Here is a 23,134-nt window from a genome sequence, read left to right on the forward strand (position 1 = left end):
GTAAAGGGACCACTGGCCATTAGGTCCAGTCGTGACTGACTCTGGGGTTGCGGCGCTCATCTTGCTTTATTGGCCAAGGGAGCCGGCGTACAGCTTCCGTGCTTTTGAACTGCTAGGTTGGCAGGAGCAGGGCCCGAGCAACGGGAGCTCACCCCGTCGCAGGGATTCGAACCGCCGACCTTCTGATCTAGGCTCTGTGGTTTAACCCACAGCGCCACCCGCGTCCCAAATAAATATACTGTTATGCCCAGTTTAAACGACCATCCCATCCCGTTCCCATCTTACAGGACCAAGAGCAAATGAGATCAGAGGATAGGACTGAGATTATTCCAGCAGCCAATCACAAAACAGCAGCAGGCCCATAGAAGCTGCAGCAGGTGAGAACAGCTCCCTGATCCAGAAGGGCACAGCCTGGGGCCACAGGGCTGAGCTCAAATGCCTCTGGGGGTGTGAATGCAGGAGAGGAAAAGCAGGGGAAATTGTGATGGGGTGAAGGGGCAACAAGCGCAGAAAAGAACCACTTGCACACACAAAGGCGCCCAAGGAAAGAAAGGTTGCAAGCTGAATAAAGTGTGTATTTTGGGGGGAAGCAACATTGGCTGGACACAGTGTTGCTTTGTTCCCTCCTAGCCACTATTTATAGAAATGCATTATTTATGGGACACGACTGCGGTCACAGGGAAGTGAAACAGTATTTTGGATTTTCCATAACAAAAGGCACCATATAAAAACAAGCCAAAACGCAAGAGAGAGAGAGAGAGAAAGGTACAAATATTCTGCCAAAGATGCCCTTCTGAGGGCAACAGTGGCAGAAAGTGGTGGAGAGCTGGAAACAGAATGCCGGATGTTTATTTTTAGGAGGAGAGGGGCGTCAAACTAAATTTGCCAATTCCCCTGTGACTTTGGCAGTGTAGCAAGAACCCCCCCCCCCATCATTCAGTTTGTACAAACTTCACACACACTCACACTCACACACTACATACGCCACGCTTCTGTTATAAATTCATAGAAAATCAACCATGCATCGGATTTGCACTGTTCTACTTTTATTTTACTCCATGAACGAAGGACTACAAAATGGGGAAGGTTTGATACAGGGCACCATAATCCCTTCACCATCCCAGCACATCCACAGGAGCCCTGCCCAGTTGCTATGCCAACCCTGATGGTCCTAGACAGAAGACAATCAAGATCACAAAGAACTTGCATATGGGAATGGATTCAGCATGGACTGGAACAAAGGACAATGATCAGATCTTCCCTCAGGGGGCAGGAAACTGCGACTACCTTTTGTCTTCAGAAAATGACTCATGGGGAGGAGGAGAAGGGAACCAGCCAGGTGACAGGACACTCAGGTTACCACCACAACTCCTCCCTCAACCCCTCCTTTCTGTAATGTATGCATGATGTTTCTGGGGGTGGGCTTGACCCAGAGGATGGGAATTTCAAAAGTTTTTATAAGGTCTGGCACACCATTTTTCTGTGTCTTTCCTCTCACCTGCAAGTGAGGGGAGCACCCTGTTGCAACAGTCAATAAAGGCCAAGCCTACAGGCTGCTGATTTGCTCCAATTTACTCTGGTTGGTGTCTTTACTTTTTGTCCAAGGGAGCCCTCGGATTTTTCCGGTAACAGCAGCAATCTGATGTGCAGAATGGAAAGGACCAACAGCAATGTGTAGATCCCAGCAATGGAGTGTGATAGGGAAACATCCCCCTGTTAGAAAATGTGAATGCCAGTCTGCTGTCAAAGGCACAGATGGAGGGCCGGTGCAAAGACAGAAACAGTAGCCCTGGTTAGAAACCAGCTTCAGGCAGACCTACATTAAAGGGTATGTGTTTATGCATGGCTATCAGTGAACCAAAATGTCTTCACCTATCATCATCAGCATTCACACATACAGTGCACACAATTTCCCTCATCTTGGGTCCATCCCACCAGTTTCCACCCTTAGAAGGAACACTCATTGGGGAATGATATTAATATTTTTTTGGAAGATGGGGGGTATAAAGAATAATTTTTTTTTATTATTATTATTATTATTATTATTATTATTATTATTATTATTTTCTTCAAGGTGGGTGCTGCTCCTCTGTCTTGTGTAGGTTATGTAAGGATGTGTAAGTTATGATACAGGCAGCAGAGATTTTCTTTTTAAAAAATGCTCTGCCCAATCTTATCTGCCACGAGCCTCACAATTTCTTTTGAAAGATTCCTTGCTCCCCACAGCACATTCTCATCAGCACTGCTCTCCCCTGCTTATGTTTGGCATGTGCTTTGCATAATGATTTCCGTACAGTTGCCGGGCACACAACATTTGCTGTTTTGTGCTGCGGCCAACCCTCCCCTTCAAATGTTAGCGACACAGGATTTCCCATGCTGCAGAACTGGCAAAAGGAATAGCACACGTGAAGATCATAATTAGTGAAGTGGGAGTCGCTTGACTGCCAGGCATCTTTTCAAATTAACAAGATGAAATAGGTGACAGCTGCTTGTGGGCTGGTGTTGGAGATTGCGATCATGCCAATAGGTGTGAGAAGAGGAAGGAGATTAGAGTGGTGTCACAACCAGCCAGAATATGTGCATGGACTTGTTGTGGTTTCTATAGGGAAACACTCTTGTTTTTAAAAGGGAAAGCATATCTCACAAATGAAACGGACAAACTATTAAGTTCTCCTCTATTTGAGTCTCCTAATGGCAGCTTTCTTATACAGGTTACTGAAGGCATTTGGGAGGAGGGGATGGAGAGAGAAAGAGAAAAATTTACTGACATGGAATAATACAAGCTGAGGCAGAGATCTGCAGACCTGTTTGCTCTGAGAATAGGACGTTTCGTTACCTTTTCGAAAATCCCTGAATCGTGGCTTTTCAGTTTAGATTTGACTTTGACATCGTTCATTTCTGCCGTGGTGTCTTCACCCATCTCGTACGAAACTTGCCCGCTAGCACCTCTGGAGTTCAGACTAGAGATATCCGCCTCTGTGTCAGTCCATTCCTGCAGCGACAGGCCAGCATGATTTTTTTTCAGAGAGTCTCTTTGGGTTTAATTGCTTTCCCTCAATCAGTTCAGTTATGTGCCAAATGGCTCTCATTAGAGAAAAGAGCCAGAAATGTGAAAGGGACTCCAACAAATCCTGTCTTGGGGCCAGTTTAGACAATCAGCAAAATCAGGAGGGGGGGATGTTCCGAGACTGCATCCATTCAGGCTCTCTCTCTCCTCACCCACCCCGCTTTTTAAAAAGCAGACTTTCCTACTGCACAAATGCCCTGCTGGACACCCTGCACAGAATAAAAAGGCCCAATGAACACACAGCATTCTTTGCTCCTTGCTTACACCCTATATCAGTGATGTTATCTCCAAAGGAGTCAGTAGTTCTTATCTACTTTACAGCGATAATTCATTTATGGCTCTGCCTTGTGCAGTAATGTTACCCAAACAAAGGTGTTTTAATATGGTTTGGGTAGTATGGAAACGGAGCGCATTCTACCCTTGTAGCCCTATCTATCATATAAGTGCTTAATAAACACATAAGGACAACAAAAGAGGATTTTGCAAGCCCTTACAGTTGCTAAGAGTCTTATACTTTTCTGCCTGGAAAGATAAAACACCCACCAAGTATTATGCAATGGTTTGAGGACCTCACGGAGCTACTTACATTTGAACATATTTCATATAAACATCATTTTTGTGTGGATACCTATTTGGGCACCTGGAGGACTTGTATCAATTTATATGTTCTACATTAGATGTACATACTGATGCTTACAGCACCCATAATAATAATAACAAATAATAATAATAAATTTTATTTATATCCCGCCCTCCCCAGCCGAAGCCGGGCTCAGGGTGGCTAACAACAATAAAATAGCACAACATTCTAAAATCATTTCATTATAAAATTAATTCAACTCAAATTGATGGCAACCATTAGGCTAAAGTTCTGTGAAGATTGCCAAAGGAGGGAGTCAGGCTGTGCCTTGGCCAAAGGTCTGGTGGAACAGCTCTGTCTTGCAGGCCCTGCGGAAAGATGTCAAGTCCCACAGGGCGCTAGTTTCTTGTGACAGAGCGTTCCACCAGATTGGAGCCACAGCCGAAAAAGCCCTGGCTCTAGTTGAGGCCAGCCTAACCTCTCTGTGGCCTGGGACCTTTAGGATGTTTTTGTTTGAAGACCATAATGTGAACTGATGGTGGCCTGTTGTTGTTGTTGTTACTATTAGTATTACTCATATATTATTTTTCTTTTTAATCAAATTTAACTATTTTTCCATTAGCTATTTCATTTAATTTCTGTAATAATGTCCCCTCTTCCTTTTCTTTGTTAAGTTTACAAATAAAAAAATTTTTCTTTAAAAAACCCCAGAATAAACCTGTGTCTCCCGCATGCTCTCATTTTTCCAAGTGCACATTCTGTGTCCCATCGCATACCATCCCCACCCTGCTGTCATAGTATATGCTGCAGATTTAAGTGCTCTTGGACTGAAAATAATAAACATTCTGTACAACATTGAGCATATCAGGGACATGGTTAGACCAGGGTTCCCCAAACTTGGGTTGTTGGGCTACAGCTTCCATCATCCCTGACCGCTGGTCCTGCTAGCTACAGATGATAGGAGTCGTAGTCCCAAAACAGATAAAGACCCAAGTTTGGGAAACCCTGGGTTGCACCAAACCTTTCCCCCCCAATATGCTTGATTTGATAACTATTACCCTCAGTCCTTGGCATTGGTCACTAGCCCCCATTATAGTCTTGTTGTGATGGTGAGCAGGTCCAAGCAAGGCCAGGGCCAGACTTCAAGGGGACACTATGCACAATTTAGCTGATGGGACCCACCCCACAGCCACAAATGCCCTAAGGATAGCTACTTATTTCCTTCAAATCTGAAGGGAGGGTGTTCCACAGAGTGGGCGCCACTACCGAGAAGGCCCTCTGTCTGGTTCCCTGTAACCTCACTTCTCGCAGTGAGGGAACTGCCAGAAGGCCCTCGGCGCTGGACCTCAGTGTCTGGGCAGAACGATGGGGGTGGAGACGCTCCTTCAGGTATACTGGACCGAGGCTGTTTAGGGCTTTAAAGGTAGCACCAACACTTCGAATTGTGCTCGGAAATGTTCTGGGAGCCAATGTAGATCTTTCAAGACCGGTGTTACATGGTCTCGGTGGCCGCTCCCAGTCACCAGTCTAGCTGGTGTGTTCTTGGCCAGCTCATTTGGAGGTGGAGCCAAACAGTTAGGTGGCTGCCATGAATGGAAGCTAAGTTTGGCTCCTAAGCTCTATCCACACACCTCCGCTTGGGCCTGGCAATAAGTGGTGGTTTGAGCCGATGAAGGGCCCTTCTATGCAATGGGCCCCTAGTAGTGTGGTAGGAGAGCTGGGGGGGGGGGATTCACATCTGGCACCAATGTACCCCTTTGGTTTCAGATAGATATGAGTAAAGGTAAAGGTAAAGGTAAAGGGACCCCTGACCATTAGGTCCAGTCGTGGCCGACTCTGGGGTTGTGGCGCTCATCTCGCTTTACTGGCCAAGGGAGCCGGCGTACAGCTTCTGGGTCATGTGGCCAACATGACTAAGCCACTTCTGGCGAACCAGAGCAGCGCACGGAAATGACGTTTACCTTCCTGCCAGAATGGTACCTATTTATCTACTTGCACTTTGACGTGCTTTCGAACTGCTAGGTTGGCAGGAGCTGGGACCGGGCAACGAGAGCTCACCCCGTTGCGGGGATTCGAACCGCCAACCTTCTGATTGGCAAGCCCTAGGCTCTGTGGTTTAGACCACAGTGCCACCGAGTCTAAAAAGCCCAGGCACAAATTTTTAGGGCCCTCCTATGGCTATGGTGGCTCATTTACCAGAAGTAATGTATTAATCATTAACTCTGGAAGTGTATACTCGATTCTGACCCCACTAAGCCTCCTGGTGTATGTTTTGCTCTAGGGAGCTTAGTTTGGTCAGAATCAAGTATACACTTTCAGAGTTAAAGCTAAATACAATACTTCAGGTAAATGAGCCACCATAGCTGTGAAAATTTGTGTCCTGGGCTTTTAAAGACCCGTCTACCCATGTCATATCTGAAACCAAAGGGGCGCACTGGTTGCCAGATGTGAACTATATTGGCATTATTTTCAGCAGGGAATGGCAACCAGGTGGCAGTATACCATAATGACAGCTTGCTATTGTGCTCAGGGACCCCAATCAGAACAAAATCTACCCCCTGCCCCTATTGAAACCCATTTTGAGGCTCCATAGAAGGAAGGGAATGTTTTGCTCTTCCTCCTCTCAGACGTCTCACTGACTGCAACCTACTTATTTTGTCCCACAGAAATCAACAAGACTCTTTCCTATCTCAAAGGTTTTGTTGCTTCTTCAGCACATCAGAATGTGAAAAAGAGACAGGAGCTTAAAAATAATAATAAATCTACATGATGCCATCATTTCAGGCTAATCATTCTGAAGTATAGAGAAACACCTGAGAGATTTTGGCCTTGCTGGAAAGAAAGGCCCGTTCTGAAAAACAACAAGGCGCCACAAAAATAATTCATGGAAAGACTAAAATATTTATCTTGTCTCATGTAGAAATGCGTATGTTGTACGAACATGGGAATTCCCAAGTTGGCTTTATTTTAGCAAGATCTGCTTTGTTGTATTTTTAATCAGGGATATAAAATAGATGGAGTGCAGAACCCACACAGCTCCGAAATCTCCTGTAAGAATTTGGAGCATGTCAGCCTCCCCTAAAAGCACATTAACCTAAAAACGTAACAGCTTAGGGGGCATAATAGCATTTTTGTGTTTTTAGAGCTCGTCTAAAAAAATGAAAAACTGGTTGAAAAAGAACACAATATTGTGCCTTGGATAGCACAGAAGGAAAGTCTCTCAGATTCCAAAGTGAAGAACCACTTCCGGCTTCTTTGCAAGTAACCACTAAGTACTTAGCAGTGATACAGCAAGCTGTTGAGAGCTTCTGGTTGCTGGGAGGGTGGGGGGATCCGTTGATGGATTTGTCAATTTGTTTAAATCTGCCAGCAAATCTCTTTCTAAATTCAGCCTGCTTCACCCTGCAGAAGCATTAGCCCTCACGTCACAAACTCGTTTCCTTCCCCCTTCCCCCTTCCCCCGTGAGGGCTGCATTCTGTGTTACTGCTGCAGAACGGAACGATCACATATTGCATGCAGTTAAGTTGCACTATTGCAACCTTGCACGGCTGGCTTGTTGAAATGGCACAAATTAATTGCATGCAAGGTAGAGAGCCTGGCACAGAGAAAGCTTTTAAGCTCTCTGCCTTGCTCACAGGGCTCTGGGATTGTCTCGCGGGAACTTGGATGGCCCTGTGAGATCTTGTGAGAGCCTCTCAGAGTGCTGTAAGCTAGGTGGAGAGCTTAAAACCTCCCTGCCTCTCTTGGAAAACAAGGACGGTTATGTGGAGGTGGTTCAGGTATATGCGTTTTTGCATCCCCAGAACACACACAAGACATGGCCTCCCTCAAGTAATAAAGGTAAAGGGACCCCTGACTATTAGGTCCAGTCGTGGCCGACTCTGGGGTTGCGGCGCTCATCTTGCTTTATTGGCCGAGGGAGCTGGTGTACAGCTTCCGGGTCATGTGGCCAGCACGACTAAACTGCTTCTGGCAAACCAGAGCAGCGCATGGAAATGCCGTTTACCTTCCCGCAGGAGCTGTAACTATTTATCTACTTGCACTTTGACGTGCTTTTGAACTGCTAGGTTGGCAGGAGTAGCGACCGAGCAACGGGAGCGCACCCCGTCACGGGGATTCGAACTGCCGACATTCTGATCGGCAAGTTCTAGGCTCTGTGGTTTATCCCACAGCACCACCCGCGTCCCTCCCTTAAGTAATACTTCACTCTTTATGTATGCAAAAATCTTGTGAACTAGAAGTTCAGAATTTAGGTAAATTCAGCCATGATCAGGCAAGGAATCTAAAAAGAACCTCTTTATAAGGGGTGGGGGGGCCTTCATATATCGCTGGGCTACAATTCCCATCATCCCTGACCACTGGCCACACTGGCAGGGCCAGATAGAAGCTGGGGTCCAACAACCTCTGAACGGCCACAGGTTCCTTATTCCTGCTCTACATGACCAGAAGCCTCTAGCTGCCTGTAGCAGGTGCTACTGCTGGTGAGTCCTTTTTTAGCCTTCTCTCCGCTGTGCTGTTGCAAACTCCCTCATTCACCTGCTGGCAGTTCAGGGATTTTTCTTGCAGCACCAGAGGGTCCCCACTTGTTGAATGCTCTCTCTAGGGAGACTCGCCTGGTGTCTTCATTATACACCTTTAGGTGCCAGGCAAAAATGTTTCTCATTAATCAGACCTTTGGCTGATTGACATCTGATGCCCTTTTAAATGTGTTGTGGATGGGAGGGCTATTGGGTTGTCTTTGTTTTTATTTTTATTATATATTCTGTGTTTTTTATATTGTGAACTGCCCTGAGATTTACGGATATAGGACGGTATTAGTAAATACATACATACATACATACATACATACATACATACATGCATAAATAAATAAATAAATAAATAAATAAATAATAAAACTATCTAATAGCTGCTACAGCCAGCCAGAGGCTTCTTGACCACATGGAAGCTGTTTTAGGGGCTTAGTAATACAGATCTGTAGAATATCTCCAGAGAGAGCTTCCAGAGATTTTGAGCTCTCAGTTATAGAATCGTAGGGTTGGAAGGGACCCCGATGAATGCAGGAATCACGACTAACGCATCCCTATCAGATGGCCATCCAACCTCTGCTTAGAAACCTCCAAGGAAGGAGAGTCCACCAACTTCCAAGGGAGTTCATCCCACTGTCAAACAGCTCTTACCATCAGAAAGTTCTTCCTGAAGTTTAGTCAGAACCCCCTTTATTGTAACTTGAAGTCACTGTAGAACAACAATGGAGTCGCATCCATTGCTCGGCTAGTGTTTGCCTCTGACTGCATCTGCTGTTGGCACGTGGCCCCAGGAAGGTTCCTGACCAGTGAGTGTGGCCCTTGGGCTGAGAAAGGATTCCCTACTGACAACTTAAGCATGGACACGTCTAATCTATGCCCACCAGCTTGCTGCACACCCCTTTCATTGATACTGTAGATTAGACAATGTAGATGAAGGTTATCCTTACAGATTCACTGTCTGAGACAGAGGAGAGCCGTCTGTTTCCTCTTGGCAGCCCGTTCATATCAGAGGACTGGCTGGTGACAGTGAAACGTCTGGTGGAAGGGAAGCTGTTAGATCTGGAATCCTTATGAGAAACCCTTAGCAGAGATCCAAGGCAGGGAAGAAATTTTGCAATCGCCATTCTAAAGGAGAAGAAATTAAGCCCATCAGTATTTTTTCTACCTCTGCAAGCACAAAACACAGACTAAAACATTTCTGTCCTTTCCGACACAAGCTAAAAACGTACATTAATTCAAAGAGAGGGAGAGGGGAAGAGCGTGAGAGAGGCCATATTGCATTAAAGACCTTATTGGACTATAAAAGGATATGACTGCACTGTGGAATCCAGTTTACAGTTGTGTGCATCAGCCCATACACAGGCAGAAACACATGTTGATAGTGTTTGTTCCCACCAATATCAAAATATAGCAGGAAATCCTGATTGCTATCTGCACCATGAAATGTGAAAGGAAGCTGCTCAGATGAATGTGCACTCTTTGGGTCTGCAGATGTGGTTTGGGTCCCTGCGTACGACATGTAAGCTGCCTCCAGTCAGGCATCAATACAAAAAGGAATGGACGCTTGCATTTTCATTTCAGCTGGCAGAATCTCCACATGGTGGGTGAGCAGTCCATGTGTGGCAGCTTGACAATGGGGTTTCTGCTGCTACTTGGTTTTCTCCTTATGAACAACAAAACTATCCGATCTTAAACACTGACATGCCTACAAACTTCATGGGCATGCATACCAGTCACTGTGTGTGTGTGTGTGTGTGTGTGTGTGTGTGTGTGTGTGTATTACACACACACACACACACACACACACACACACACACTCTCTCTCTCATTGTACAGTCATATGATCTTTACCATTCAAGAACTGTCAAGCAAAGACACTTCATCAATTCAGAAAAAAAACAAACTCATTTTGCCTGGGTTTTTTTCTGACTTTGCATTTAAGATGGAGATGATTTGATGCTGGGATTTTTGACAGTTGAGTATAGCTGAGCATAAGAAGGGGGCTGTTGATGGGTGCTGCTTGTGAGAGAAGCTGCACCTGCTTAAATCCCCTGTATGTGCACTTGTAGATAGTTACTAGCCTGCTGTGATGCTAGCATCAATTTCCATGCATGACATGGGGCCAGAGTGGCTAGTAATATAATTTTTGCCTTTTCACTGTGGGCTGGTGGAGGAGGGATGAGTCTGATGGATGGGTTTTCCTCCCTCCTTAGCCAGTGTAGAAACCAAGCAGACTGGCAGAGGAGGAACAGAGAGATCAGGCCCTCCTCCATGAGCCCACTCGCTCATTGGCATGGAAACCTTTACTGCCGACACCTACCAGGTGAGATGTTTAATATAAGATAGTGTTAATATGACAGGAGTGGCGTCCCGCATTGCTTGCGGTTGCCCTAAAAGAAGACCTGTCACTAGTTGCAAGCCCCAGTTCTTTACAAAAGGTGAAACTTACCTGTATTTGGGGTGGGCAATGGCGTAAACAATTGGGTTGTAGATGGATGAAGCTTTGGCAATCACTGCAGGTATTGTGTTCATTAAGGGAGTGAGCAGATGGGAGTACCTAAAGCAAAGAAAACACACTTTCTTAGATTTAATTCTGCCAGGGTATGGCTACTGTCCCTTTCCCCCTTTTACATAACATACTGTACTTTTGAATGCTCCTCCACAAAGTTCTTCAAAGTGCTAGTCCACACTGGGTAAATTCAGACACGCAAAATCTTCTAAATGATGCACATCGGTTGAACTTAGGAGCACATTCACATGGAAAGCAGATTTATCAGCCTCCTCCCTGCCCAAAGGCATGCATTTAAAATAATGAAAAACCTTGATCTGAAGCAGCAACTCGACAACAGCATAATTAAATAGATAATTAAGTAGATTAAAAGCAAGATCCTCTATTAAAACAGCAGCATCACCTGTCCAACACTGCAAAACAATGCACACAAGCAATTAAAAAAACAAATCGCTAAAGCACAGCATCAGCAATTGAAAAAGAACACTGTGGCCATTAAAAAAATTCAACAGAAAAAGTGGCAGCTGGAGTAAAAGCAGGAAGAGCAGGAAGGAATGCCCAACAACAAGTGGAATCAGCAGCATCTGCCTTGGTAGCAAATGCGTTTTGAAATGAGAGCATCTTCACTTGTTAGCTAAGAAGTGCTATGGATCTGGTCATGTGGCTTTCCACTGGTAAGCTGTTCCATGGTGTATGAATGATGAAGAGGAGGCAGCCATGACCTTTTCTAATCTTACTGGGGGACAGTGATATGAAGGCACATAAGGCCACCATATCACTGAAGTACAGCAAGTCTGGATATGGTTAGTGTCTGGGTGGAACAACCTGTGTGCCACTAGGGGTTCCATGCCTGAAGGAGAGGTGGATGGATGACCAGGCAAAAACCTTTCCTGTGATCTCAGAGAAGGAGGACCATAAGGAACTTATGGCAGCAGTGAAGCCAAACTCCAGCTTGTCTATTTATGGAACTAATATCCTGGCATTCCTCCCCAAAGCTGAAACAAGCATCAGCCAGCCAACATTCCTGAGCTTAAGCTGGAGATACATTTATTTTGTTTTGCTCTGATCAGAAACTGAGTTACAGAGTTCTGCCCCGGTTGAAACTTCCAAGCCAGCTTCAAGAGTCATCCACAGATATGATTTGAGCTTTCTGGAGATGATTTCTGCAGCCACAACAACAGCATCTTTTTCAGTCATTAATAATGTGGGATTTCCCCCCTAGGTAGCTATGACTTTATCTGTGTTACAGTCTCCATGTCAGAGCATCCCTGAGGATGGTGGAATGGGTGGCATCATGTGGAGAAAGTTTAGGTTCGGGGTTTGTTTGTTTTTTTGCATGTCTGCACTGGCCAATATCCTCAATTCCAGGTAAATCTAAAAAAATGTGTCTATAAGATGTGTCTACTGGGAGTTGGGTGACCAACACATGCCACATTTATCATCTCCCCTACTTTGGTTACGGCTGCCGAATATAAGGAACTTCCTGCAGTCAAGCACCTGGAATCATTGGTTGGCCATTTGTGGTGTGCTTCATTCACTGTTTCTGTTCTCATTTCATTTCACCCAGGCCCCTTGCAGACATAACAAGATTTTTTGATTACCCTGCAAAAGCCAGCAAAGCTACCATTGAATATGGAGACCAGGAGAGGACATAAAGCAAGATGATAACCAGGGCTACTTTGGCCATTTTCCATTCATTCGTCATCCTCTGGGACAGCCTTTGAGATTCTTTTGTACCATCTGAACTGATGGTTTGAACAGCCCTGAGGAAAAGAACAAAACATGAATGAAGGAACAAAAGTGAGGTCTGCTTACGCAGAATGCCACTTGTTTATTTATTACTGGGTCAACGCCATTGATATCCAAAGGTCCACTTTCATGAATGGAAGCACATAGATATGTTTGTGTTGTCAATTTGCCCTTCTCACAGATGCAGCTTCAGCAGTCCCTGAAAAGCCATTTGGGAGGGTTAGGGGCTCTCAACACAGGAAGCCAACTTGTACTGAGCCAAGCCAGTGCATCAAACTCAGTGTTGTCTCTGACTGTTTTGGTGGCTCTGCAGAGTCTCAGGCTGGGCTCCTTCCCATCATCAGCTTTTTGATATTTTACCTTTGAACTTTGAACTTTGAACCTCCCACAGGCAAAGCACATCTGCACTGAGCCATTATGGTCCCTCCTTCTTCTGCTCTGGAGCAGAATGCAACATGATGGAGGGAGCTGCATTGGGGGCAAAATCACAAACTCCAATTATATGAGAGTGCTTCTGCATGTGGATCTTTGAGTGCAAGCATGTGGTTTTCTTTCCCCAATATAATCAGTCACAAGATTCTCATCCACAAGAAGCAGCTGGTAAATCGGGCGTGAAAAATTCAAATCTTCGGCATGTGCTGCCAAAACCTTCATTATCTTGCCAGGCTCATCCATCAATACAAGCTCAAAACTGTTTCAGAGATGTTGATTTGTTATCGTTACCAATAAAGGGACCCTAAGAATTACAGCTCTGAGACAATGAGGGTGCCAGAGATCTCTAATATTGGCACCTTCAAAAAAAAAACTACATTTCACAACTTCTTCAGGGCAAGAGATTTTCAGTGAGGTTTAAGCCTGCAGTGTAGAACTGCCCATTGTGTATACCCCTCATACGGAGAGTGCAGTGTGCATGCAATGCCATTTTTAATCTGATCATGCTGCAAAGGTGTCAAACTTCTACCCTCCCTTCCACCTGTATCATTCTTTTTTCACTTAACACACCTTCTCCCCATCTTCAGCTTTATGCAACAAAAATGCAGGTGTCATTTCTTATTAAGTGGGATAGCACAGTTGGTAGAGTATGAAACTCTTAATCTCAGAGTTGTGGGTTCAAGCCCCATTCTGGGCAAAAGATTCCTGCATTGCATGGGGTTGGACTACATGACCCTCATGGTCCCTTCCAACTCTACAATTCTATAGAATAACAATCATAGAGTTGGAAGGGACCCTGAGGATCATCTGGTCCAACCCCCTGCAATGCAGGAATATGCAGCTGCCCCATACAGGGATCAAACCTGCAACCTTGGCATTATCAGCACCACATTCTAACCAACTGAGCTATCCAGGTTCTTGATGATTCTGATTCCTGTAGATGACCACACATGTTCCTCATTCCTTCCTGTGCCTATCAATCCTGGGGAAGGATTCTCCAAGACAGCTCTCAACAGAAGCAGAACAAATTGTGCAAACTATGAAAATGGAGGCAAACTGGACTAATAATGATGCTTTAGAGTAGACCCACTGTAATCAATAGGATTTCTCAACCAGTGTGCTCCAAGCATCAAGGGAGTCTGGATCTAACCCACCACTAAGTGCTTTCAAAAGAATACATTAAATAAAATCTAATAAAAAAAGATGGGAAAGGGCGACAGACACAAATGAAGGGAAATAACTGTTGGCAGAATTTATACAGGTTGCAGAATTTTGCTTTCCATGTTCGTTTTAAAGCAAAGAGTACCAACAGCTCTGAATCAGATTTATCTTCCATCCAATACATCATGTCAGTTCTTAATTGTAACCCTGGTTCTCATTCATCTTTGTAAATTAGACTCAAGTAAAATCTGATTCGTCTCTGTCTGTTCCAATCCTCGGATAATTCATGGAGCTATTCTCCAAATCAGACACCCTAATATCTCTCTGAAATCTGATCTAAGTGCCTATCAAAATGATGTGGGAACATGGTGCAGAATCTACAGCCGTTTTTGCCTGCACTTCATGTTCCTGTTTTGTTTCCTACTGGCTGGAGGTCACAACTTTGGGGGGAAGGGGGTGGGGGACAACCCTAACCTTCCACTAACGCAAACAATGGGAAGCACATGCGTGACTCACCTGTTTGTATTCCGGATGGCTCTGAAAATGAAGAAATAGCTGTATATGATGGCAATTAGGGGAATGAAGAACACAAAGCAAAAGAGGAGCATTGTGTAGGCACGGACCGATGGGGTGAAGGTAATATAATCCCAGGAGCAAGATGTCAGGAGGCCTTCCGGAACATAAGCACCTTAGCAGAAAGACAGGGGGATAAAATAAGCTTTCCCTCCAAAAGTTATTGGAACTTAAATTTAAAATGTAATCAGAAATTTTATTTCAAGCTTACTAAATCTGTGCAATAATGTTGTAAACCACATTTCAGAGGGTAGCCTTTTGCTGGCTTGCTTTAGAAAGTTTGTAGTTAACTCATAGGATTCATTGCCGCGTAATCGTGTGGCAATTTAACAACTAGCAAATTTATTCTGGACTACGTTTTTGTGGACTACAGACAAACAGACTACAGACAGTTCCTGCTAACCTAGCAGTTCAAAAGCACGTCGAAGTGCAAGTAGATAAATAGGTACCACTCCGGCGGGAAGGTAAACGGCATTTCCGTGCACTGCTCTGGTTCGCCAGAAGCGGCTTAGTCATGCTGGCCACATGACCTGGAAGCTGTACGCCAGCTCCCTCGGCCAATAAAGCGAGATGAGCGCTACAACCCCAGAGTCGGTCACAACTGGACCTAATGGTCAGGGGTCCCTTTACCTTTACGTTTTTGTGGACTACAGACCACCTTATTGGATCCATGAACTGTTTTCCTGAGTTGCAGATCAGCAATAGCTAATACTGAGCTGGGTGGACCAAGACTACATGTCTCTGTATAAGGCAGTTTCCTTAGGAAGGGAATAGTGAAAATCACCATTATGCTGCACATGTGCAAGTGAGTTGTGCTTGCACAAGAGACTTCCACTTATGGAAGAGCACCTTAGGATGCAAGCTATTGCACTGAGGTGATTAATATCCTGAAACTGAATAAAGACAATAATACTGGTCCATTATGAATTTGTGTTACAGTGTAAACAAGTTCAGTGCAGCTCAGATCTGACATTGTCCTCTCCTTGCTTCAGCTCCTAGAAGACTCCTGGTGTCCCATTACAGAGATGGTTTTTAATTTATCAGCCTTGCTCTGGCCACAAGCTAGATTGTGCAGACTGACACCTCGCTATTCCCTGCTGCTAATGGGAGGAGGTTTATTTGATAGGCTTTGATGAACAACTAACACATCTCCTCTTGTTGGCTAAAAAGAACCATACCTCTTGTGACCAAGCACAAGATGAAACAGATTATTAAAGCTCTCGCTAAAACCACCAGCAGAATAGAAATTAATTTGGTACATATAATTAAGTTTGCGGTTAAATAAACATTGTTTTTAAAGAAACACAAAAGAAATAGGAACTATTCTCCTGATGGATGTTGTGTAGGAATGCAATTAACTGTGGACATTAAACTGCTGTAGCCTCGGCGATTCCCAGCATTCCTACCAATAACTTCTATCATTTCTGCTTTGGGAAATGTCACACCAGATGTTGAGCCCAGCGTTCCCTATTGGTCCCGTGAGAGTGCATATTTTGGATACAATGAGAATCTAATTATAAACCAGTGATTCTAATACTCTGTAAGTGATTATTCTGTCTCATCAAATTGTGCCTCTTTTTGAAGTGAGCTTTCTCATATTGCCCTCTTAAGCTATTCGTGAAACGAAAGAGTCTCTTGTCAAAGCAACTGAAATTTGCTTCTGGTGCATCTTGCATGGATAACGCATATTGAGTTGGTTTTCATGAGGCCTCAGCCCTGGTCAGCTTGTTAGCCACACAGAGAGCTTTGCCACAGGTGACATGACAGGAAGGGCAGGAGATTTGCAGGTCATCATTGGCCAACGAATCAATCTCCACCATTTGGCACTCCAAGAAGACTGCAGTTGCTGCAGCAAAGTATTCCATAGCCCTCCTCCCCATGCAAGAATGTTCGCTCTGAGCTGAGATGTCCTCAGAGTCTGCCTGCACCACTCCTGTTTTCCCAGAGCAGAGGTAACAGTAGTAAACAAGTAAACTAGTAAACTCTTAAGCTTATTATGATTATGATTATTTGTAGTAACAGCCCACCTGTTAAGTTGTGGGTGAACATATCAGACGACACAGCGATTCTCCAAACAGCTTTTGTTTATTCACAGGCCAGGACAGAACTGAACTGAAGGGTTCAGTCAGCCTGCTTATATAGAGCTCCAGTACAACGTTACTGTAACAACTTTCTAAAACTATCCAATCACTGAATGTCACTTTTGATCCCTTATTTGCATAACTATCTACAGTATCCCCCTGCTGGCCCAGGGTGAGAACTTCAGTACATAACACCACCCATCACCAAATAGTCCCAAGGAAGGATACAGAAACATAACAATTCAAATGAGTACAATGTACAATTAAAATCATAAAATAAAACCCACAAACACAACCAATATCAGAACAACAAAGCAGCAACACAGAAATGCAATGCACAGCAACGTAGGATGGGGGAAGATGTCCACTCAGTCAAAGACCTGGGCAAAAAGGCACATCTGTCAATAAACATGTGCTGATAGTGCAAAGCACACCTGATTCTAGCTATTTTCCATGTGCTCCCTCCCAACTGTGGACTTTATTCTGAAATACTATGTAAATTATAATATGGTATGGAAATTCTGTTTCACAACTAGATGGATTGGAGGGAATTAGCAGGCCAACTCTTCAATTAGGTTAGGAAACAAGCTCTGATTGCCCTGTAAAACCTATTACAATGTTATCCTCATGTTATTTCTACTCCATATTATTTGCTATGCGCTTTATTGCCTCATGCTGCTATGTTTTGATTAAAAGCTCAGAACATCATTCTCTTTCACATGAAGATAGCAATATGCTTTGAACGGCACATTGCACATCAACAAACCAACAGAGCTGTTTCAGTTACAATTCTGAGTTTCTTATTTCTGTCTATGCTCTACTCCCTGTCTCACTGGGTTGCTAACGAGCAATTTGAACTTTGATTAGAGGACCCAATTAACAGTAGTGCATTGGCCCGGTCAACCCTAACACTGATTGGATCTCCAAATTAACACCCGGGGGGGGGGGAGGCAATGAATATTCAATTTTACTGCCCCCTCCCATATACTTGCACCTAGCACCCCATCTCTTTGACACACTGTGAAAACTTAACCTTAGAGCACAGCAAAGTAGTAAAATGTTGGGAACTGGATCAAACACACACACTATTCCATGTCATCAAGGCTTTCAGTATGGCCCCCATTGTGAACAATGAATCTATATGAAAATCAGGAAAATATCCTGTATTTATTCATGCCTATTATTTATGCTGTTCAGCTCAGCTTGAATGCAGAAGGTTATGCAAATGTTATGCAAGATGCCCCCCCCATTATTTTTCATCCCTGATTTTATCTCCTCTTTTCTCTGTAATTCGCTAATGAGTTTCCCAGCACAGGCGTCACTGCAATGTAATTGAACGGACCGTAAGCACTACAAAGCTTTTTCCCTTGGTTATATGTCTTAGAGATTTGTTTGCTCCGAACCCGTCTCCCTTACAGAGAATTTCTTCCTGTTAAATATGTAAAGCCTCTTTCATATGTCACAAGCTCTAAAAGGCCCATTCTATAAATTCCTGCTTTTCCTCTCAGTATCAAGTAATCAGATTTTAAAAAATTCTGTCTCACTTACTCCATCCAAAGAAGGGAGGAAGGCTCCATGCTAAGGAATACAGCCAGACTCCTAACAGGATTAGCAAAGCTTTCTTCTTAGACATTACTCCAATGGAAGCCAAGGGTCGCGTAATCACAAAGTACCTGTCCAGGGCTATCACTGTTAGAGTGATCATGGAAGCGATGCCGAAAAGCGCTCCGCAGAAAGCGTACAGCTCGCAACCTTTCCAGAAAGAGCACAACAGAGTTAGCAGGCAAATCAAAATGCACACTTGTTTTACTTGATTTAATCATATACACGGTGAGGGTAGGAAGGGACTTATTCGCCATTTCGATTTCTCTCTGTTTTCTGTTTCTCTTGCTTTAAATTCACATATCCACATTTCCACACCATTTCAAGGTGATGATGATTATTTTAAGTTCTCATTTGAGATTTGAAGCATTTGAGATTATTTTCTCCTAGTATGCACTTGTTGGGAAGCAATTTTCACTAATGTAGAGAATTTCTGCAAAGCAATTTCCCCCAATATAATGGGTGGAATATAAGAAATATTTAATGGAAGCCACCCAGAGTGGCTGGGGCAATATTAGTCATCCTCCTCCTCCTCCTCCTCCTCATCAGGTTACAACAGCAAAGGGAACACCACCTTCAAGTCCCAAAAATGGCTTTTCTTGACCAAAGAGGCAGGGTGTGCGAAAAATTGGGAATCCATCAACAAACTATTATAAATTCCTTGTTAAGTCTTCAGTGACAGTTGATTAAAAACAACAACAACAGCAGTCCCACTGGCAATCTGATAAACTTCTAAGCCAGCCTGTTCAGTCTAAATGATTCGGGGGACAATCTGTTTCTAACATACCCTTTTCACCAAATACCCATCGTTTGTTGAGACTGCTGGTGAAGAAAACTGGACACTGGGTGACGGCCATTAGGAAATCACTAACAGCCAGGTTGATAATGAACATGTTGGCGGGAGTCCGAAGGCCTCTGCTCCTGTGAGAGAAGAGAGGAGAATGCAAGTAACTCTTAAGAGGGTGTCAGGGCTACGGCCTCATCTGCACCTTACATTTGAAAGCGGTGTCGCACCACACGACCTCCTCAAAGAATCCTTGGGACTGTTGTTTGTTAAGAGGCCTCATTCCCTCACAGAGCTCCACCTCAGAGTGGTTTAACAGTAAATCCTCTTCCCAGGGAGCTCTGGGAATTGTAGCTCAGGGTTAACAACTCTCTTCACCCATAAGAAATGACATTTCCCATAATTCTTTGGAGGAAGCCATGATTATTTAAAGTGGTATGACACTGCTTTAAATGTACAGTACAGACTAAGATGTTCAAAACAAGGAGCAAGACAAAAAGAAAAAGGTAAGCAACTTAAGTTACCAGTGTGGGCAGATTCATATTTTCACACACACACACACACACACACACACACACACACACACCACAAATTGAATTTGAGCCCCTTCTTTACAGCAGGGGTAGCCAACTTTTGTGTTCTGGGGTGCTTCTGTATTCTGAAGATATTGGCCCAAAGGTCTGAGGTAGATTTTACCAAGGCAACTGAGATGATCACGAGTGAGGGCTTCCCAAGACACAGGCTTTCATCTATCAGTACAGCCTTCCCAGTTATAGAGAAATGCATTCAGGCAGAGCATTGCCTACAAATAGGTATATTTGCAAGATATGTGCAAAGGAAGGTCCCTAGCTCATTCGTAGAGCATCTGCTTTCCATGGAAGAGGTTGCAGGTTCAATCCCCTGTTCAACCTCTCCATGTAGGGCCGGGAATGTCCCATGGCTGAAGCCTCGGAGAACCACTCCCAGCCAGTATAGATAATATTGAGCTACAAGTGAAAGGGTGGTGCTGTAAAATTTGGTAGGGCCACCAGTTGGTAGTGGTCAACTATTGACAACAGAGTGGCGCACATGGACAGGCTTTCACCACTAGCCCAGTGACACAAATAGAATGCCCGCCTCTCTGAACGTTCTGTCCTACATTTCTCCGCTGCTGGTGATTAATGGGAAATTAAAGCAGATGTACTATGGATTTTCTGCATCTGGGTCATATTGTATAGGGAGGCCATTTTCCACTGCTGGCCAGATTAGCAGCAGTTTCCAAATACAGGGATTAGATTCAATGGTTTTGTGTGTGTTTTAATCACCAGCAAAATTAATAACTGCAGAAGGTCTCATCTTTTACTTTATTCTGCTGGCAACCTACACTATTTGAGGGGAAAAAACAAGGAGGAAATGTCATGGCCCCAGACTCTGAGTCCTCAATTCCTGAGCAGTCATAGCACCAAGGTGGAAATGGATGCACACCTAGCTCATCCTGGGTAGACCTGGTGTGTCACCAGATTCCACACCTCATCCCACAAACACCAAGGATGTACCTTCATCTATGGACTCCAAGGAATGCTCTAATGACTCCTTCAAGGATCAAGGTAGTATCCATGGACCAAGTCTCTGAAACCCCAAACCTCACAGCCTGAAAGGAGCACCAAAGGATGCTTGTCTAACTACCCATAAGCCTTCAGTGGACCCTTGAGAACAGAATACAATGCTCTAGCACAGGGGTCCCCAACCTGTGGCCCATGGGCCGGAAGCGGCCCGCAGAGGCCGTTTAACTGGCCCATGAGCCACTCCTCGAACCGAGCTGTCTGCTTGGCGAGTCCCTGCACGCTGCACCAAACTGGCAGAGCGTGGCTCGGGGACTCTCTTCCGTGGCTCCGGAAATCACTTCTGCGCATGTGCAGATGCTGTAAATTGTGTCTGCGCATGTCCGCGGCACCAGAAATTGCTTCTGCGCATGCCCAGATGCCGAAAATCGTTTCTGCGCAGGTGTGATTTCTGGCGCTGCGCTGGCCTGGCCCATGGAGGATCTACGCGGGAGTGATCCGGCCCATGCCCGGTAAGCCTTGCCGAGCCCTGTGTCTAGCAGTTGCACCAAGCTTGTGCTTAGGCAATTTTCTCCCTGCTGTAAGAGTGCTGGCCATGGTCCTGAAACTCTTGCTCTTGAACTCTGACCCAGCACCCTTGGCACCCATAGAAATGTAGTGTTGGAAGGTACTTCAAAGGTCATCTAGTTCAACCCCCTGCAATGCAGGAATTCCAGCTAAAGCATCCATAACAGATGGCCGTCCAACCTCTGCTTTAAATCTCCCAGGAAGGATAGTCCACCACTTTCTGAGGGAGTCTGTTCCACTGTCAAACAGCTCTTCCTGTCAGAAAGTTCTTCCTGACATTTAGTCGGAATCTCCTTTCTTGTAACTTGAAGCCATTGGTTCATGAGAAAACCTCCGGATCAGAAGAAAACAGCCTTGCTCCATCTTCCATGTGACAACCCTTTAGATATTTGAAGGTGACTATCATATCTCCTCTCCATCTTCTCTTTTCTAAGTTAAACACACACAGTTCCTTAACCATTCCTCATAAGGCTTGGTTTCTACACCCTTGATCATCTTGGTCACCCTCCTTTCCAGTTCCAGTTTGTCAATATCCTTTTTAAATGGTGGCGCCCAGAATGAGACACAGTACTCCAGGTTTGGTCTGACCAAACAGAATAGAGTGGTACTATTATTTCCCTTGACTGAGACACTATACTTCTGTCTATGCAGCTTAGAATGGCACAAGCTTTTTTTTTTTTTGCCACTGCATCACACTGTTGACTCATGTTAAGCTTGTGGTCTACTAAGAACCCCAGATCCTTTCCACATGTACTACTCGCAAGTTGGATGTCACCCATCTTAGACAGAAAGAACCAGCTGCACAAATATACCGTATTTTTCGCTCTATAACACGCACCTGACCATAACACGCACATCGTTTTTAGAGGAGGAAAACAAGGGAAAAAACATTCTGAATGAAACAGTGGATGTATCATTTTTGGGCTTCATGCTGTGGCCACAGACATGTGATCTGATGGTGAATTTGGGGTGACCCAATGCAAAAATCCTGAGAATCCCTGTGGATCCATGCTTTGTAACCACATTTTTGCACCATTGCAGCCCCAGGCAACAGTGGGTGCGTGATTTTTTTGTTGCAGGCTGTAGCCATGGACATGCTATGTGATCGGATGGTGAATTTGGGGTGCCCCAATGCAAAGATCCTGAGAATCCCTGTGGATCCATGCTTTGTAACCACATTTTTGCACCATTGCAGCCCCAGGCAACAGTGGGTGCGTGATTTTTTTGGTGCAGGCTGTAGCCATGGACATGCTATGTGATCGGATGGTGAATTTGGGGTGACCCAGTGCAAAGATCCTGAGAATCCCTGTGGATCCATGCTTTGTAACCACATTTTTGCACCATTGCAGCCCCAGGCAACAGTGGGTGCGTGATTTTTTTGGTGCAGGCTGTAGCCATGGACATGCTATGTGATCTGATGGTGAATTTGGGGTGACCCAGTGCAAAGATCCTGAGAATCCCTGTGGATCCATGCTTTGTAACCACATTTTTGCACCATTGCAGCCCCAGGCAACAGTGGGTGCGTGATTTTTTTGTTGCAGGCTGTAGCCATGGACATGCTATGTGATCTGATGGTGAATTTGGGGTGACCCAATGCAAAGATCCTGAGGATCCATGTGGATCTATGCTTTGTAACCACATTTTAAGTGGGGAGCGAAGGAAAAACAAAGAAGGGACATGAGAGGGGTGTGCAGAGAAGCAGCTGGCTAAGAACGCAGGAGAGGGATTTAACGGGAGGGAGGAAAGAAAGGCAAAAGTTTCCCCCCACCCAAGCCAGCCATCTCTCTCTCTCTCTCTCTCTCTCTCTTAGAAACAGGTTAACTCATTTATTTATTTTTTAATAATATTTATTAAATTTTGTTTGACAATAAGTATATATAAAAACATATCAATTTCAGATATCATCATTTCATAAACATCCTTGGACTTCCTCACGCCTCTTGTTCCTACTCTCTAGA

At 44.6% G+C, this 23,134-nt stretch overlaps 1 protein-coding gene across 2 annotated transcripts in view; it reads right to left on the reverse strand.

The window, feature by feature from the left end:
- The window catches only part of OPN4 (opsin 4), a 42,019-nt gene that overhangs the window by 6,000 nt on the left and 12,885 nt on the right, over nucleotides 1-23,134 (reverse strand). For both annotated transcript variants that reach the window (XM_081861224.1, XM_081861225.1), the window contains exons 3-9: nucleotides 19,072-19,205; nucleotides 18,231-18,434; nucleotides 14,545-14,716; nucleotides 12,288-12,449; nucleotides 10,627-10,734; nucleotides 9,125-9,302; nucleotides 2,837-2,992 (exon numbers count right to left, since the gene is read on the reverse strand). In XM_081861224.1, the coding sequence (XP_081717350.1) occupies nucleotides 2,837-2,992; nucleotides 9,125-9,302; nucleotides 10,627-10,734; nucleotides 12,288-12,449; nucleotides 14,545-14,716; nucleotides 18,231-18,434; nucleotides 19,072-19,205 (1,114 nt within the window). The remainder of the gene's footprint in view (nucleotides 1-2,836; nucleotides 2,993-9,124; nucleotides 9,303-10,626; nucleotides 10,735-12,287; nucleotides 12,450-14,544; nucleotides 14,717-18,230; nucleotides 18,435-19,071; nucleotides 19,206-23,134) is intronic.

This window comes from Podarcis erhardii, assembly GCF_964252035.2.
Source record: "Podarcis erhardii genome assembly, chromosome: 5".
In the NCBI taxonomy this organism is placed as follows: domain Eukaryota; kingdom Metazoa; phylum Chordata; class Lepidosauria; order Squamata; family Lacertidae; genus Podarcis; species Podarcis erhardii.